The sequence below is a fragment of the Manacus candei genome, unplaced genomic scaffold (assembly GCF_025592945.1).
Source record: "Manacus candei isolate 608988 ecotype Guabito, Panama unplaced genomic scaffold, ASM2559294v1 h1tg000018l, whole genome shotgun sequence".
Lineage (NCBI taxonomy): Eukaryota > Metazoa > Chordata > Aves > Passeriformes > Pipridae > Manacus > Manacus candei.
The window spans coordinates 15,580,356-15,600,103 of NW_026138066.1; the positions used below are offsets into that span (position 1 = coordinate 15,580,356).

General features: G+C 39.1%; 1 protein-coding gene across 6 annotated transcripts in view; it reads right to left on the minus strand.

Moving 5' to 3' along the window:
• Window positions 1-19,748, minus strand: part of BICD1 (BICD cargo adaptor 1) — a 171,063-nt gene that overhangs the window by 16,470 nt on the left and 134,845 nt on the right. For 2 of the 6 annotated variants that reach the window (XM_051784536.1, XM_051784534.1), the window contains exons 6-7: window positions 17,004-17,155; window positions 10,147-10,354 (exon numbers count right to left, since the gene is read on the minus strand). In XM_051784536.1, the coding sequence (XP_051640496.1) occupies window positions 10,147-10,354; window positions 17,004-17,155 (360 nt within the window). Of the gene's footprint in view, window positions 1-8,612; window positions 8,622-8,895; window positions 9,087-10,036; window positions 10,355-17,003; window positions 17,156-19,748 lie in introns of those variants that run through there. The other 4 variants (XM_051784537.1, XM_051784533.1, XM_051784532.1 and 1 more) reach the window with 4 other exon arrangements.

Sequence of the window (19,748 nt, forward strand, 5' to 3'; positions counted from 1 at the left end):
TCTGTGTTTCTTCAGGCTGTCACTGGAAGGAGAGGACTATAGTGGAGCAGCCACAGGGATTCCATGTGGAGCCTGGCTGGCCTAACTAACCCAGCTTGCTCAGAGCAGGATTGACTCAGCTTGTCCTGGCCTAGGAGCAAAACTAGCAGAGTGGGAGGACTGAGCCATTGTACCACTCCATGAGAGCCAGCCCTCTCCTGGCACAGCTCCACATGGGCAGCTTAATAAAGTTCACCAGGTGCAAGTTAGCTCCTGCACATTTCCCAGCACCCAGATTACCTGGGATTTCCCACTGTCTGAGTTTTACTTCTGTTCCTATTAAACTGAATAATGGATCACTGAGTGGAGATAGACAAATATACCAATCAAATATCAGTTTCACATTTCTTCATGGTAAAGCTGATCTATGAAATCCCTATGACAAGTCTTGCAAGCACACAGGTGACTTCACATCTTAAGCCTGCTACTCAGAGAAACTTGTTGTCTTAGATTACTTTTGTTTGGAGAAGTTTTAACAACAATCAGTTCTTCCACTACTTATTTCTTAGTCTTCTCAAAAACTATTTGAAGAGTAAAACATGTAAGCATGTTGCTGAACTCCCATTATCTACCAATATCTATATATTGCCCTAAGAGGCAACAGAACAGCAGTAGGATGCATCTGAAATCCTCATCTCCTGTCATCTCCCCATGTCCATTCTTTTTCTTGCAAGGGAGGCTCCATTGTTTCTACACTCCCAAATTCCTAACATGGACCCTTCTCTTGCTCCTCCTCCTCTCAACTCTTTACCTTTAGGACATAGTCAGACAGAGTTAACATAACAGAGGGCTTTCTGTCGAATGCTTCTCAAGAGTAAGAGCAGGAAGGGAATTTAATAGCTATTTGCTTATGGTGTTTAGGGAAACACTATTTATCTTGCTGATTTCCACAAACCAGCTCATGGAGCATCACTAACAAGTTCATGCACTGCCTGGCACACAACACTGACAGACATGGTTTAGTAGGTCACTGGTTCAGTGGTTTTCCAGAACATGTCAGGTCTCTTGGCTATGTTCTGGTGAGTTCTTTCATCTATACAACAGCTACACTATATGGAGTGCTTTTCCCATTGATTTATCTATTCTGCATGACTTAATTTCTATTTTTTTTTTTTGACTTGAATTATCCCAAATCTAGAGAGCTGTTCCGCCATCAGTCCATGTTTCAGTGTTAATGTGTCTGCTAGCTCGAAGTACAGTGATAAAGCTATATCCCAGCCTTGCCCTCTCCTGTAGCTTGTATTAAGAATAACTTTTAAAAAAGAAATAATACCTTGTCATTAATAAAATTAGCATTTTTCTCCAGTTAAAGACTAAGAACATTAAGAGGTTTCTTATCAGCTCTGTATATTTTTTCACATTTTCAATATCACGATGTGTTTATGTTCTCAAATGGTTTCTATGAATGCTTTAAATAATTCCTCATTAAATCTATTGAGAAGCTAAATAATGGGTTAGTAAAACAGCAGAAATGGAAATGGTAGAAGCAGAAAAATATATCTTCAATTCCTTTCTTTTATACAGTTCATAAAAGCACATTTAAAAAGGTCTGATGATTCATGAAATACTTACTAAAAGACACACACATTTTAAACATTTCAAAAGAGGAAAAGAAAGGTTTTAAAATTACATAAATTATCACACTTTGATCTTGTTATTTACCATGGAAACGTAAAATAAGGATACATTTCAGATGGTCACAAAATCATCCAGACCAAAAATGCTTGCACTATTTTATGGGGAAAGAAGGGCCTGATCCAAAATTTGAAGCCAGTGGAAATGGTAACTTTAGTAGGCTTTGGAAGAAACAACATAAGTTACAATTTTAAGGTTCCATATCCCTAAAAAATGCAGACAGGGAGATACTTACAATCAAGGATACTAGTCTTAGTATCCAGGTTAAAGAATGGCTGGTGAGCTTACTCCATACACCACAACATCCCAAGGAACTGCTCTATTAGAGAGCTAAAATATCAGCATGTCTAATTTAAACAGAGACTCATTTCAGCTTTGCCTATTTTATGAGGAGAGAAGCCCAATATTGAATATTCCTGTGCATTTTAATGGCAAAAATCAATAAGTCATGAAACCACATTAAACCTTGTCATAAAAGAAGATAAAGACAGATGACTTTTGTTGCCAACATTGTCAAGATATTTCAATCTCTGTTTTAGTTAATTGCTGGGACTGGACTCCAAAGCCAAAAATTTTCATAGAAAGCAACAAATATCTGGAAACACACCTTAAAGATTTGATGTGTCACCTGCATACCTGTTTAGTTAGAAACAACTGGAAGTCTAATAAGATTTATTGGAGAACTTCAACAAATGATGCTAATATTAACCATTCCATCCAGCAATGATGTCATAGCTTAGATACAGAGAAAAAAATGTCAATAGCCTTTTAATGAAAATATACAAAAGTAAGGCATGGATTTCACTGCAATCCATTTGTTTCATTGTATGTTTGGTTAGGGTTTTATGTTTTTTCAAACAGACTGAAACTTCTATTAAAAATAAGTTTTGTTTTGGAATTGCTTTCTACATATAGTGAAAAAACATCAGTAGAAATTAAATTAAACTTGTAGAACTGCAGTGAATTCATGCAATAATAGCTAAATTATGTTGAAGTAGCTAAATTATATTGATCAGCATGAAATGTATGGGTTTGGTCTCATCAGTGATAATTGGAGAGCTAAATGCAAGAGAGGAAAAGCACAGAGTGAAAAGGTCCTGTTCACAGTGGCACCAAGAGGTAAAAGTACATTTAGCCAGCTGAATCCTTCATCAGTCACAGCCAACTAATGTCCTTGGCAAGGACATTGTTCTTCAAATTCAAAACGGCCTCCACAAGAACAACATACCATGCTTGAAATGGCATAAATATGCAATGCTCATCAAGCTTAGTTGAATGAGCATATCAGATGCAGGACATGGCCCTGAGAGCAGGAAGATATGTACATATATCTGTATATATGCACTAATACCGCTCATTAAACAATGAACACATATATACACAAATATGGCATGTTTACAGAACCCACAGAAAATAGGACAATGCAGAACAAAAAAGAGAACATAGATAATAAGTAAATAATGACTGAATTATCCTTTTTGTGAAGAGCATCATATTTGGGTTAAAAAAATTCTTACATCTGATTTTTAAAAAATCCTACTAAAAACATATAAAATACATTTTCCACGAAGAGACAGATTAGGCCAATATTGCAGGAGCCTTACAACAGCCAGTAGCCTGCCTAATTGCACAAGCTCAGAGACATCTTGCAGGTACAGGATCACCATCAGTGCAAGTACATTCTCTGTAGGTAAAATACAACATACTCATAGCCAAGGACTCAGAAGAATCATCCATGGATCTCTAATGAAGCAAAGGGCAATTTGCACTTGGATAAATTTGCATTCCCAGAATAAAGTTGTGGGTTTTTTTAAAAAAACATAATGGTTCTGAAGAACTTTCATGCTTTGGATTGCTTGGATGAAGCAAAACAAACTTTCCTGAGTGAACAATTCAGAGTAGACTAGCCTGACTAGTTATATATTTTATGTCTGCATATCCTATTTAGTAGCTGTGCCTTGGTTAATCACTTATCCTGCTTTTCAAGAATAAACTGTTTCACCTAATATATAGAAAACCCCACACTGTTTGGAACTCAGAACAACATTATTTAACATAAAATCAGCATAGAAAGAGGTCTCTAGATCCTAGTCATGTTGATTTTCCTCTTCATTAATCTATAAAATTCCTTCACAAAGGAGAAGTAAGAAATATTTAAAATTCTTCACTGGGTGACCCGAGCAATCATAAAGATCTGCAAAGCACCCTCCTGACAAAATTTAGTTCTGAGTTGTTAGTGCTCCTCAAAGGACTTCTTTCATAACCATTTTTTAAAGGAAGCCATGTTTTCCTCTACAAATTTCTAACAGTCCTGCTGTTTCAAAATTGAGAAGTGCCTGAAAAAAGCGAAGTTGAGGTACTGAAGTAATGCCTGTAGCAGCAAGATTTAGAAATCTGTGAGGAGCTTTCTGACATTGGTACCTAAGCTCAAAAGCAAAGCTTCTGGAACTATTTTTGGCAAAATATTCCTAAAAAAAACCCCCAAAAAACCAAACAAACGAACAAAACTGTGCACAGCTAAAGACTTCTGACTTAAACCCTTTTCAACACACAATGAAATGCTATAAAAAAATTTGTTCCCCCTACCTTTCCAATGGTGTAAGGTACACAGGCACACATCTACAGACAGCCTCTGCTGTGCAGAGTGGTGTCAGCCTGAGCCTCCCTGGTCATTTTCCCAACCCCTGCATCCAAAAGGGGAGGGTAAAGAGAGCTTCATTTCCTATCAAGGGCTTCTACTCACTCCTTTTGAAGATGCTTTCCCGTATCTTCACACTACCTAAACAAGATGAAGCAGCAAGAAGGAGGAGCTGAAACCAACAATCTTGCCCCACATGGTAAGTTCCACTTTAATGTTATTTTAAGAAAAATACAGAAGGAGGAACATGAGCTTCTGATTACCTTTTACAGAATATTTCTGAAAGTCACACCCTACACACTATACCTTGAAAAAGCTCAAAATCCAGAAAGAAAAAATTAAAATACCATTAGCGTATTCCTCATCCCTTGAGCCAGGAGAGGCTGCTCAACACCTCACATGACTTATTAAAAGCCCTTAAGGCCTTATAACACTAAGGGCCACCCTACTCAGAAGACCCTCTGCTCCTTGCTGTGTTAAATTTTGTTTGTGCTACATCAAACAGATCAGTACATTCCTAGGTTTCTCACCCATTCTTCACATGTTAAACCAATTCCAGTGTGTCAATTAGCAAAGACAACTCTTAAGTAATTTCCCTCAAGTTCCAGCTGAAAGATTCAATTATAAGACTTAGGAGACCTCAGCACTTGGGTGATTGAGATTTTGTATTTTCATTTTCCTTGTTAGCTTTAAAAAGTACTGTCTACCTACAGACTGTGTAAGTTAGCTCTTGGTGACACCCTATAGGAATTTCCTTTGGGATAGAGTTTTTATAAATTAAGTTACATTTTAAGGTAAGAATACAAACCGACAAACAAGAGCTAGTTATTTGTATCCTATTGTGATTCATATTTGATTTGCCTGTAAGCATAGAGCTACAGCAGAAATTAATCTTGGAATACTTTTATAGTAAGAGTATCTATTAAATACTCTTAATTATGCATGATAGGTAATGAGTTTAGTGCTTGAGCAGTTGTGATACTATTATGTAGCATTCCTTGGGCTGTCTTTGTCTTCCCCATTAGTCTCGTCTTGAGAGAATTAAATGCCAGGCTGCAAATCACTCTTGAAAGACATCTGAAAAGCAAGCAGGCTTTCAGGTTTAATGTGCTTTCAGAAATGAGTAACTCCACAAAATTACCTACTTTTGCAGTGATTTTTATTTTTAAAGTTTTTAGAAGAGCCATTTTATGAAATGCTCTTGTAACAATGAAGAACAATAAAATCTAAAACCTACAAAACAAAAACTTGGGATTGCAGTAAACTAGCACAGTTCTGTTGAAACCCATGGGGCTAGTTTGGCTTATTTCAACTAAACATCTGACCTCAGCTGGGCTTGGAATTTGAGAGAAATGTGTCACATCTTAAGGCTACTTTCCTTTTTTTCTATTTTGATAAAATAAAATATATCACCCTACAGAATTCTCTAAAAGGAAAAGGATTGCCCATTATGATCTTATGATCTGAATTCCTTCAAAATATGAAATGCTTTACTTTTTGCAGCGTTTTCCTGTGTGGGACTTTAAATACCAGGCATAAACAACAGGGAAAGAAGCATCTACCACAGTTTGTTTGGGGGGCACTCCAACAAAGGAGACTCTCAGGTGGTTTGTTGTTGACTCTGTTTAAGAGAGAATGCTGCAGCCATTGGTTATTGTCCATTTCATAAGCCTGTTGGGAAACCTTTTTCTTCAGGTGCATCATCTACACAAGGATCTTGATTTAAATTTAAGCTAAAATAACAGAGCTTTATATTCAATTTTAGAATTTCCATGCTAAAATATCTGACAGAGAAGTGATGTCAAAGCAGATACTACAGGAGACCTTTTTTGGTTTGGTCTTTCCTTGAAGAGGTTGAGAGAATCATATTTCATATTTGGGACTGTGGTATATTAAGAGGCACCTAGTGACTTTATATTCAAGGAGTTTGAACACAACTGCAAAGGAAAGGTCATTTTTCATAGTGTTTCACACTTGAACTGAGCTTTAGGCTTTCTATATGCCCTGACTTTTTCATGTAGTTATGAAAACAAACACAAACACATGCAAAGGTAGGCTGGAATTGTGCTGGACATGTACAAGCTGCTTCTGCCTATCAGAAGAATAAAGACTTGAAAGTGTAAAAATACATCTTAGCAGAACAGAAGCAAAAAAAAGTAACAAACAGTAAAGCAAAATGCTTACCGTTACCTAGGAGAAATGGAACATGATACTTTGAAAAAGGACTGAGTGGTATTTTTAGCCCCTGTGGGCAGTTAGGAGCTATTAGTTCGATTAGAAAGCCCAGATCAAGTCATGCTGTCACAGCTTGATGTCAGAGAGACATGCATGCTGATTTAAAGGTGAGGGCAATCAAACGGAAATCGATGAGGAAATAAGAATCTCTTTCTTGAGAGATCTTCAATTCATCTGGTCTTCCTCTGAAAAAGGCAGCAAAAGCAGTCCAGCTTTCCCTCTACTAGCAGGAGTCAAAGCTGGGCCCAGAGCATAGTGAAGGCAGTCTCTTCTGCCAAGCACCAAGTCCAGAAGAAGGTGCCAAAGAAAGACAGGCACAGCTTGCTACTGGATGGGGAGCATGGGGCAGGGGAGCCTGCTGGGCTTCTCCCTCTGCCAACTTCAGCTGTTTTGGCTCTTGGTCTCCCTCAAACGCATTCCCAGCTACAGCTTCCCAGTCCCCACAACACTGAGCGCTAATGAAAGGACGGGATAGATTCACTCACATAACATGGCTGAAATATTTGTGTGAAGGAAATAGTTCACAAATTTAAAAGAAAAAACACCAAAACATGCTTCCATTTAATGTAGGGTTGATTCATTCTTACTCCACTCCTGAGGACTCAGCCTCAAGCTAAGCTACACTTGGCTCCATAGTGTCTGAGTTTGGATGCTGCTCTTTTGCACCCTCTCTTATGAAGAAGCAGGTGTGGGTTGCTACATTTCTTGCTGGCTTGCTTGACTGCACAAGTCATCTGAGAACAGAGACTCTTTCTGATACAAGGCTTTTAAACTTTCTCTGTAAAGGCAGAAGAATAATATTCTTCACTGTTCCTTCACAAAACAGATAATTAGACAGATGGCAAAAAAAAATCCTACTTGATGCATCATTCCTTTCATCTGCTAACAACCGTAAGAAATCTTCCAGAAACTGGTAAGAACTGAAAAATTCACTACTTAATCTTCAACCTGATTCTAAGATGGGCTCTGCTAACACTGGAATCTGAGTGCTCAGAAAAATCTCAGGTTTGAACCTGTCAGTCTCACAAGCTGAGCCTAAGGCCATGTGATGGTGTAAAATTCTGACAAATGCATTCAGAAAGCTGGGACTGTTGTAGATTCCTAAGGACAACCATAACATAAATCAACAACTCTGTCTCAAGACCCTTATACTCTGAACATGTAGAGATGTACCTAAAGTGACAGGTAAGACTCCAGGCAAACATAATTTTCTGGACAATTCTTCTTTTCAGGCTGCTTTATCCTTTGGCCTCTCTTACTGGAAAAAAAAAAACTGTGTCAGTGTTTCTCAATCTGTGGTCCACACATCTGTGATGTTCTATAAGATGCTTCTTTCCTCCCACTTACACGTTTTTCTCCTCAGGAGACACCTCTTTTGATTTATTTTCTGCAACACTCCTTAGGAAAATGTCTTGTTTAGACTGTCTGCAGTTTTACACTTTTCTTTGGAGTGGGTGTTACTTGCATGGTTCAAAGGCAGCTGTGATATTGATGGCACTGGGTGAGAAATTTAACACACTATAGGGTACTGCTCAGCTTTCCAGAATAAGCATTTTTTTGAGCAGAAACCACTTTAGGGGTTTAGCTTCTATGTTTTCTACTTATTCTTTTTTGTGTATAACAAATTTCAAAACAAATAATGAAAATTACCACCAAACAAGACTGTGCACATTTAAAGGCCAAAGGTTCTGCTCAGGCACAAAAGAAAAAGTAATTATTAGCTTGTCTGTCAGGCAAAGAAAGATGTCTCAACCTTTGAAACGGCATTCCAGTTTCCATTTCCTTTCTTCGCCTTGTTCCAAGTGGATACTACATTTGGGCAGGAAATTAGGAGCAAAAGCTTCCTGCAAAGATAAACTTCATGATTCAATTTATATAAACTAAGCCTTCTGTGAGTTTAACATTACCCTTCAGAAAAACCTGACTGAGTGCTCCAGGGTGAGCAGAAGACAAACGCTGCATAGGCTCCTGCACACTGTCAGTCACTCCCTCGCTGGTCCTCACACATCTGACTCCTCTGTCCTGTTGGCTTTGTGTCTTCCAAGGGGACTACCAACACGACCACCAGACTGAGCTCCACCCTGGCACGGGGGTGCAGCCTCTGCGGATGCCAGTGAGACTGCACCCACCTAACACCACAGCAGGACTTCCCCACTGCATCTGGAACCAGTTTGGGCCGCTGCCAGCAGAATGTCATCTCCTGCCACAGGTGACGTAGGAGGAGACGTCATTTTTGCTTTTCAGGTCCCCAAGAAGATGCCCAAATTAGATTGCATCTGCAGTGCTGGGAGGGTCCCCTGCTCTGCTAACCACTCAGCACCACATGCATCCAAGGAAAAAATGTTTACCTGGTATGGCCACGGTTAACCTTTTTTCCTTGCTGAGACGGTGCCCATGGATGAATTCACTCATGGAAGGGGGGCCCCTCAGAAGATATGATTCTGTGGAGGCGGGATGAGGGGGGGCTCTTAATAATTTCTGGAGGTAGGTCCCTGAAGTCCTGGGATGGCTCTGATCACAAAGGGAAGGTGAGAATAGTCTTGCAGGAGATCCAAGAAAAATACATATGGAAACAAAAGAGTTTTACTTTAATTACCTTTCAAAGCCTCGCGAATGACAACATCATGTTAACTTGCTTAACAGGTAAAAACCAACTAGTGTTGCCACCCCATGTCATTTCCAGAGCAGGACACCTTGCCTGCCTTGGAAATACTTGTTCACATTAGGGAAGGAAGAGATGAGGTTGAGTTATATATCAGCATCCTGGAGTCGACATGTACAAAGTTCCCTGAATGTTCTCTTGGTTTTGCATTGTGATTAGAGCATATGAGAAAAGGGAATGATTATCTGGACTTCTCTAATAGAGATCCCACACCTACAAAGCTTTGGCAGGGCAGTCACAAGACAAGAACTCACTGCTTGAATGGAAAAATATTTGCATTAGGTTATGAATGGCAGCCATTCCCCTTCAAAAGATTGCTTGCTCCCATGTAGAAAACATGATCTGAGTGAACACATCCATATTATTTTTGAACTGCTAAAGAGCAAGTGAGCACCAGAGCTTAACAAAGAAATGCAGTTTCTTTTGTGTTAAGCACTGAAATTCTCATAGAGCACAATCCTTTTTTTATTTCAGATGCTCGTGACAGAAAACTTTAAGGAAAACTGAAGGAAAACTTGTTAAAGAAAATACATTCACACTTAATATTAAAGACATACAAGATGCACTGAGACACTGACAGAGTATAGTTCAGAACACTGCATTAAGGAGGAGGAAATAACAGTGAGTAGGTGGATCAGAACCACATGTTGCCAGGCTTTGAATTTCATATTCACACCCTCCCCACCTCCTTTTCCCCAGTCAAAGTACAAAACCAAAAAATAAAAATAAATTAAAAAAAAAAAGAATCATTATGTTTACAATTCAGTGAACGACTTTAATGAAAGTCTGGCTACTGCACTGTACTGTAAAGATCACTGCATGCATACCTTTTCCTCTGAGTGCCACTGCTGACCAGTAAGTTTGGTTGCTGTGGGCCCTGACTATGCAGGAGGAAAGTGTCTATGCTTGGCACGGTGGCTGATGCCTCCTCACTTACTTTAGGGCTGCCGATCTTGCTCTTTCCAAGCTTGCCTTTGCTGCGTCGGGACTGCTCGTGGTCGAACTCTAAGTCCTCCAGTCGCTGGGTAAGGGCGAGTTTTTGCTGGATAGCCATGCGCAACAGAGAGTTCAGGGTCTTCTTCTCATCCTCCGCAGCCGCCAGCTGCCGCTGCATCTCATCCAGCTGTGTGACGTACTCATCACACCTGGGGGAACAAACAAGGCAGAAATCTGGGGAAACGGTCCAAGAACCAACTCTACCAGTGAGCACACTCCTGGGCTTCAGTTACAGAGGCAGATTCAGATCCAAGCTTTTGCTGACCCTAATCCCGGAAGCAGACAGCCCGAATTCTTCTGTTCCCACTTTGAATAGATTTGGTCTTGAATCTGAATGCCAACACTTCCCAATCAGCAGGAGAACCTGTATCTATATTAACAGAGTAGTCTACCATAATGTAATACATTTCTAGTGCAGATAAGAAGCAATTGGAGGGGAGGTTTGGGATTATCTCCATGTTAGACCACAAGTAACAATTTTCGGTGCTGGTTCTGATAGTAAGTCATGATAAGAATGTCTATTAATTAGATAATACCATTTTTCATAGATGGTAACATCCACTTCAAGAAAATACCACAAAAGAAGGCTGCAAGTAGTGTGAACACTTGACACATCAGATTTTGGAAATGAGAAGCCCTCAGTTATTTGCCATTGTTAACTGATTAAAAAGTACTATTCAGAAAACCCTACATCTAGAGTTATTTCACATTTACTGTTGAATATTTTGGAGGTGTGCTCAGGTGTTCATCACTATGGTCACCAACTCCTTTTTAACCCTCAGCCTCTTATCTGCATGAAAAACTCCCTTCGTTTGCTTTTGAACTCTGAGAACTAAAGCCACCTTTCTTATGATTTTGTTAATATCTAAGACCAAATTCAATTTAGTTCTGCTTTAAGCAATAATTCCTAAAGTTAACAGGAAGAGCAAGGCATTTCAAGATGGTCTTAAGTCATTTTTTGAAGCTAAATAGCTTCAGTTTGTTAGCAATAGACCATCTAATCAGTAAGAGCAATAAATGTTCGCCAGCAGAGAGATGATTCAGAGATAGCAATACTGTCTGACCATCAGAGACTTGTGGCAATATCCAAGACATATTAAATGATGCAGCTTTTGCCAGATCTCCTTCCCACGCGATCTGTATAAATCTAAGTAGCTTTGCTGTGTAATTGCAATTGTGTAATGGATGAGGATGTAACTTTATCAGTATCACTCACAGAAAACAAGCATAGAAAATTATTTTAGTTTTCCTTATCAAAATGTGTGATGCATTAAACTTGAATTATTGCAAACTGAGGGATGGAACTAATTTCTCTGAAATTTTAATCTTCCCCTTGGGAAACAGAAACAAAGCATACTTCAAAATTTGCAGTTATTCTTCACACGCAAACACTTACATATATATTGTACTCTCCTTTTGAATAATTCAGGTACTGGAAACAAAATTACTAAGACACAGTTTCATCTGCAGTTTCAGCATTACCTTACTTTCACAGGACCTTAATAAGCATGACTGTTGTTATTCAAGCCTTGAAGTAGAGAGATATTTATGAAATGCTGGTTGGCTTAAAGACAACTTGCACACCTATTTCTGCTCCAAGCCATGAAATGCCTATTGATGCTTAAGCCAGCTTCCTTGACAGAGATACTAGAATGAAATCAGCATTCTGTAGATTATAGTAATTCCTATTTCAAATTAATTGACTTTAATGTCTGTGTTGCCAGAGTCTTAAAGACTCGTTCTTGTAACCAGATGGATCCTGTATCCACCTCTTATTCTCTCCCATTTTCCTCTTTGTCTAGGAGACATCTTTTTTTTTCCAAATAGTTTTCTGTTGAAAATTTTTAAAAGTAACACTTGGTTTGTAAAACAGCACAACTGAAGAGTTAAGAGACATAAGTGCCATGAAAGTGGATATTACTAAAGCAGACTCAGACAAACATCCTTTTTGTTGCCTGCTATGAACTATATCAAGTTGGCTCAAGAAATCTGGATATACTAGATGCTGTTAGCTGGTCTCATACTTGAGACAAAACTAATCACAGTTTCCAACCCATCTAATTAATTATATGTCCTTCGCAGAAATCTCCCCATAACAGGAATCCCACACTTCTGGCAGTTCACTGCAGTGTTTGGGTGGTTCCAGTCATCTGACCTCCACCACAAACACACAGTCCCTTGTCTCCGGGTTTTGTTGCTCAAGCTTTTTTTTTTTTGTTTTTTGAGAAACAGCATTCAGAAAGGTTAAACCTAAATCATTCAAGTAAAGGCCGTAATTAACTTTAGAAACTGCTGAATTAACAGTCTCAGATCTCCCTGAAGTTTGCAGCATTGAAGGTTATTCCATATAGTGGGAGGTAACTACTGCCTGCAGCCGTAGCATTTCCCTTCACTGAAATATTCCCAGATATGTGCAAGGGTGGGATAAAAAGAGAAGTGTTTCCAATTAAAAAATGACAAAGCATTACACACATCCATGTTGCCTTTCACCCACACGTTTGACAAACAATCGTGAAGTCTCACAGGATACTGAAGAAGAAAAAGGTTAAGAGCTCCTCAAAGACATGACTTCTGGCATGATACAGACCACTGTGTTCTGAGCAGGGCTCCAGGATGCTCCAGGGCTTTGAACAGCCTTCCAGAAGGACTCAAATAGTAGTAAATAACAAAAGTTATGTCCTCCTGAGTCGGAGCTCTTTCCCAATTCTTCCCTCGCCTCAGGACAGGTGTAGCCTACAAGTGACTATTAAATAACCAGCAGCGTTATCCTGCTGTCTGCCGGTCTACTTATTGCCAGAGCAAAAGTCAAGGTTTCACCTATTTCTCATTTCTCTTGTCTCAGAAAGGAAGCAGACAGACACATAAGCCCACTTATTTTGTATGAACTGATCCAAGAAGCTTATATAGGATTTTAAGGGATTTCTAGTTGCATCTCCCTCTCTCGTCTAGGAATGTAAACCAAATACCGAATCAGGCTTATGCGTAATTTAGGTAACATAAATCACAGCAGAGCTTGAGCTAAAACCCAGTGACAGTTCCCTGCTCTAGCCATATAATCAGAATTTTCTTGCACTCATAAAAGTTTCCTCATCTCCAGGACCTGTCCAATCTTCCTAGTCCATCTCTTCAGCACACTTTTTCCTTTAAATGTTAATCATAAGAAAACATCTTGATGGATGAAGAATAAGATCCATGTCTGCAGTGTCAGGACTATGGCAATAGCAGAAGTAATATTTCCTGTTCTCTCCTTTTAAGTATCTCCTTTTAGACTAGGAAAGCAAGCATGTGTAGGGACTCAGTAAAATCAGCTTCCTGAATCCCTTTAGGTTCCTGCTTTAAAAGTAGTTCCTTCTCTCCTTCAGCATGGGACTTCCCTTCCTCTCACAGGGCAACATCTACTCTAGACTGGAAAATGAATGTTTTAAAGAGTTTATTATTTATTTTTCATTTTTCCCCTGGATGAGTGCTGCTCACTGCTTCACACTCCCACAGCTCCCACGTTGGGTCAGCAGCTCAGGGGTGGAGTGAGGGGAAACAACAGGAGGGGCAGGGAAGGCTCTCACCATTTTCTCTGGTCTGGGAATACCAGAAGCAGCCCAGGATAAAACGAGCAGGCTAAAGGCAGGAGCTGCAAATCAGGTGGGCTACACATGGTTCTGGCATGAAATAGAAACTTCAACTCTGCTTTGCCAAACCCTTGTATCCCACAGAACAGATTTTTTTATGGTTTTGGTGGGGTTTTTTCCTGAGACGCGGTAGGGGAAAGGAAAGCTTGAACTATATTGAGGACATATTCTTGACAGGTGTGAAGTAAATAAATCCCAGAAAGGGATAACAGAAGTGAAGCAGGAAGCTGTAGAGATCAGAATCAATTTTTTGGACCGGGTTAAAAAGCAGTCCCAGAAGGAAAAACAGAAAAGTGGAAGTACAAGCAGGACAGAAGGACTTTTGATAGGAAGATGAACTGAAGAAAGAAATTAAGGAGTGGAAGGATGAACAAGTGTCAGGGAAAAATACATAAAAAGGAGGACTCCTGCTTTCTGCATAAGGGAGCTTTGGAGATAAGTGCTATCTTTGCTGTTCAGACCAGAAACAGATGTCCTGTGCCCTCCTTATAACATGTTGTGACCTTTATTCAGTGCATTTAAGGAAGAAACCAAACAGTTCAGCACCAGAATGAACATCCATTTGGCGACCAAATGAGCAGAAAAGGATGGTTTATGAAAGTGAAAGGATATTGTTCTATCAAACAGGATATGCAATCATTTTCAGATTTTTAATACAACCCTACTATCAGAGGGATGATCTCCCTATGGTACAAATTCTGGAGTAAGTACCATGTGATGCACTGTAACCATGGAAACCACTGTTTTATTCAACTAAAGATGAAACAATTGCTTTTTTATGCTAGAGCTTGCTATTGCATCTGATGTTACTGCACAAGAATCTTACGTGTCCTGTATTTTCAAACAGATTTCTCCTCTTCAACAGACTTCTAGAATGTATCAGCTTACTGTCATTTAAACAAATGCTCTTCGAAATGGACTATTTGGAATGAGTCAATGATTTGAACATTTAGGAAGATTGATTTAATTATAAAGGCCATTAAACTCCACGCTAAGGAAGGAAAATGAATATTTTACAACGGAAAAATCTATAGAAGCACGCTGATGTGCAAGACCTTGTAGTGAATAATCTTTTATAACTCTGTTCAGGAAATATTGGGCAAAACTTACGACCTCAAGGGCAGGGATATGTTCCATAGGCCATACACTGAGTGTTTAATCACTACTGCATGGAGTTTACCAACAGCAGTAGATGCTTTGGTTGGGGTTTATCTCTGATAACATTGGACATTTATAAAGTGAAAATCTGTAACTCAGTAAGTCACCCAGACTCCTTTTATAGTTCATTGAAGAGAAATAGAAGCTTCATTGCATCCTACACACAAGACATCTAGAAAAGGTTCCCGGATCAATGGCATCATTTAAGCCTAATTCTCATGGAAGAGATGCTGCTGTCTCCCACCAGCTTTAGGATATGCCTTAAACCCATATAAGTCTGCACTCAGGATGCCCAAATAAGGTAAGGAGCATTCAGTACACCAGCAATCTAACATTCCCTTTAATTAACTTCTAAATCTTCGCAAACTACTTTTACCTCGTAGGTTGATGATTTATGCTCCATGCAAGACACTTGTTTGCTTTATGCTCACGATGCCACTCCTCTCCTCCAGAGTTAGCCGCCTTCCAGGGAGTCTTACAGAGTTAGTACATTCATGTATCTCCTAGAGTAATGAGCTTGCAAGTAAAGATCAACACATGCATTTCTAATACACACACAGAGCTTTCCTTTCTCGAAGAAAATCTTTAGATGCCAATTAAATCAATCAGGCTACCTTGGTTCACACCACCTGCTGAGTTGGGTCTTCTTTTCCATTATGTCACTACACGAACTCTTCTGACGATGAACCTATGATGAATTTGTACACAGCACCAATGTCACGACACATAAATGTCCCTTCTCTTTCCTTCCCACCTCTCCCAGCTGCTGCTGCCACTGTGACGAGGCAACAAAGGACTTTAGAAGGCTGGAAGTGGTGAGACAGCACCTATATACCACAGGGAGCACTGGAGAGATGGTGACATGAGGCACAACATCTTAATTTGTGGACTAAAGCACAAAGAAGAAACTTGCACTGTGTTTGACCATAAGGGGGGGAAAAAGTCCTAATCTAACAGAATAATTTCCTTAGGATAATCATTTGCTTGTGTACTTGTGAATTAAGAATTTATTGATGAAAATGTTGGATTTTTTAAAAAAAATTATTTTTAGGTAACACAGTGTTAAGTTGCGCCAGGGGAGTTTTAGGTTGTACATTAGGAAGGATTTCTTCACAGCAAGGGTGATTAGACATTGGAATGGACAGCCCAGGGGGGTGGTGGAGCCCCCTTCCCTGGCAGTGTTTAAGGAAAGACTGGATGTGGCCCTGAGTGCCACGGTCTAGGTGACACGGTGGTGTCCGGTCATAGGTTGGACTCAAGGATCTCAGAGGTCTTTTCCAACCCACTTGATTCTGTGACTCAGTGTAAAACCAAAAGCTTCTCTGAAGAAGGTGTGGGAGAAGGAAAGATGAAAGATGATTAATTACTGTCCTGCCAGGATGAACTATGTTACAGAAGATCAGTTAAACTTATTTTGTGGAGGAGAAGATAATAAATTGAAAATCACAGTGAGAGAAAATAAGAATTCATGCTGGAGTGGGAAATTACAGTGGCCTTACAATTATTAGTGCTGGATTACAGCATAGGCTGGCTGATGAAATAGATTTTACTAGTGGTAAGTAATGAATCTCATTGTAATGAAAACATGGGGTTCTGAAGATCATCATTAACCGTACGATAGCTTTACATGACAGAATCACTGCGTACTTCTGAATGGGAAAATCAGCCACATAAATCTACTATTTGATTTCCACTTTAAAAAGCTCTATAAATGCAAATATACTGCAAGCATATATTGGCATTTATAACAATTTACTCAAGGTCGTATTGACATTGCTATTCTCCAGCTTTATTTTCCAAGACACGCAGCTCAGCAGCACTTGAAAGCTTGCAAGTTTTGCACAGTGTGCATTCTAGGACTCATTCACCTTCATCCAGCAAACCTCTGACCTTGCAGAAAATAATTTCTCTCTCCTCCTAAGCACCCAACATACACGGCTAAGTCTGTTGTCATTTAGTACACACGTATTTGTTTTTACAGTTCTGAGCCAGATGGGGACACCACTTCCCTTACCTGGTTGCAAACATTGCTCTCAAGGATGAAAAGGTTGCTGCATCTTCCTTCAAAGCCTTTAATTCATTCCGTAGTTTGGTCATGGTCTCAGTCACCATTGCTTTTTCATTTTCATATTTATTCTTCAAATTGGCTAATGCCACTTCAGCTGTCTAAAAACACAAACAAGAATATATGCTTATGAACCAGATATCTGATAACAGCTAAGATGCCATGTCTGATTTTGGTTTTGATGCCCTTCTTCATTCACACAGTAAATGAAGTTAGACCTGATCGTCGTTGTACTGCACACTTTAATGTCTTCTTTTAAGTTGTACTCCATGAAACCAGGAAAGGGAGAAAGTAGTTGAAAGGACAAAGCCCGTTTCAATGCACAGGCAACAACTCAACACTTTAAGTGTCTCTGCAAAACTGTGCAGGTGCATGTTGGGGACTCAGGCAAGTGCATATGTTACTGCAGCTCAAGGAACTGCTACCATGTTGTTTGAGCTGCAGCAAACAAGCAGGTGTGTCCCCTGGCCATGGTGCAAACAGGATGCAGAGCACATGAGGCTCAGCCTCTGCAGCCAAGTTATGACCCAAAGTGTTTGGCCTCATGCCTCCTGCCAGCTGAGCCTTTCCTTGGGCGTGGGGACAGCCGGGACCTGACAGTTTGCTTTTAGGTTTGAGAACTGGCAATGCCTACTGCTGTGCAAACTAGCATTATTTTGGCAATTTTAACCACTACAAAAATAAAACAAAAAAAAAAACCCCAAACCAAAAAAACCCTGTAAATTACAACTGTCATTTAACAGGAAAGCAAAGGATTTGTATTTGTCCTATTCCTAAATTTTTGCTGCTCCTTTCTTTTTTTTTTTTCTGTTTCATCCATTAAATTCCTTTAATTTACTACCTTACTGTTTTTAGTAGTTACATCTGTCTTATCCTTGCAAGACTTGAACTTTCTGCTTTACCTATGAGTTTAGTATTGTTTTAAAGTTATTCAAAATACACAGTTTTATAGAGGCTTTATACCTACTGCTGCTTTAAGACATTTAAAATTATTGCCTTTGAATGAGATGAAGGGAAATTTATTTCCCTTTACATTTACTCAGAGAGGGCTATGGCTGGTATTTTCACTTTGTTTAGTGCATAATAAGTTGCAGCATTTCTTATAGGCAATCAATTTCCCTTGTTGTTTTTGTGGATTCTTGAATCATCACCAGGGGAGAGAAGTGTAGGAGAACATTAGTTTAAAGCAATCAACAAGGGAACAGGACAAAATATATTAATGGCCAAACAGCTGGAAACTGATTTTGAACTCAGTTTTCTGAAACTCAATACCTTTCGCACTAGTAGTGTCTCTTAACAAAAGGACATATTAGAATCTCCTATCAAAATACAATTTTATTCATTTGTCTCTGGGGAAATAGCACAGCTAGCAATGGGAGTATTAAAATAATTTTTTTAATTATTTAAATTGTATACTAACCAATAATATCTTCTCTGCTTTCTCTTAATTTACATTAAGGGAAGAGATTTTAAAAAGTCACTAGTAGTAACCAAACCACCTGCCATTTTAAATAGATGTGTTTTTCCAATCTAAATTTGAAATCATCGACAATACATGCTAAAAATATCAACCACTTAGGGATATATTTAAATCATTCAGCTTTTTTTAACCTTGCTGATATATGCTTTGGTTCAATGTAGACACCATCCTATGCCTTGGCAGGATAAAGCAGAAATCATCAGCTTTCTTTCTGTTTTCAGCCATGACCGAAAATGTACAGTCATAAATTAACATAGAGAGGAAGGATTAACTATGTTTAATAAATCCACTTTTTTGAATGGAAATCCAGGAAATAGTGCATCAGAGGAAAAAATTCCTATTTAACAGTTATGATTAAATCAGATTTGTTTGAATTTTCAGGTCACTAATGAGGTAAAAGTGATTTATGAGAGCACAGGTGGACTCTATAGCTCAAACTGAGTTCTCCTTTGCCCCTAAGGCAAGAATTCAGACATCTTTGCTTTGTAAGAGAAATACAGCCCCATATCCCTTAACCTATCATACCTCAGCTTCAAACGCAGGATTCACTTAAAGATTTTTTTGCTGTTGTTTAGGGATGAAAATGAGTTAAAGATATGTACCACCTAATGCTAGTCTTATTTTTTTTAACTGTTGCATTATTTCAGCAGAAGGATTACATATTCCATGTAAACCCAGTAATTTACACAGTTGGACTGTTGGACTGTGCCAAGACCAACAGAGACAAAATGAACTGAACCCACAGCTTGTTGTTACTCTTCTTCCAGTACCAGCTATTGTCAAAATTATTTCTATTTGTCCCCCACCTCAGCCAATCTCCAAAATTGTACCCATTGAGCCATATATGTATGATTGTGCCTGAAACCAGTTCTGTGGGATAATCTAGACTTAGATAATCTAGAATGGTGCATTCAGAGAGTGTCCAGAAAGGAAGGATGGGGCAAACAAGAGCCTGCATCTCCAAGTAGTGGGTACGAGAAGGAAGCAGATGCCCAGGACCTGGTTTTGATTTTAACAGCTCTTTCTGAAGTACTTGGTTTCAAGCTGTGGTTAAGGCCAAAATTCTATCAGAAAAATTAGAGAACTTTGTTCCACATAAAAATGCAACCTCTGATCAACAAATGAGTAAATGGGGAGCACAAGAAAAAAGATGAAAACACAGAAAAAATGCGTGAATACACTTCACTGAAGTAAATAATGCAATAAGACAACAG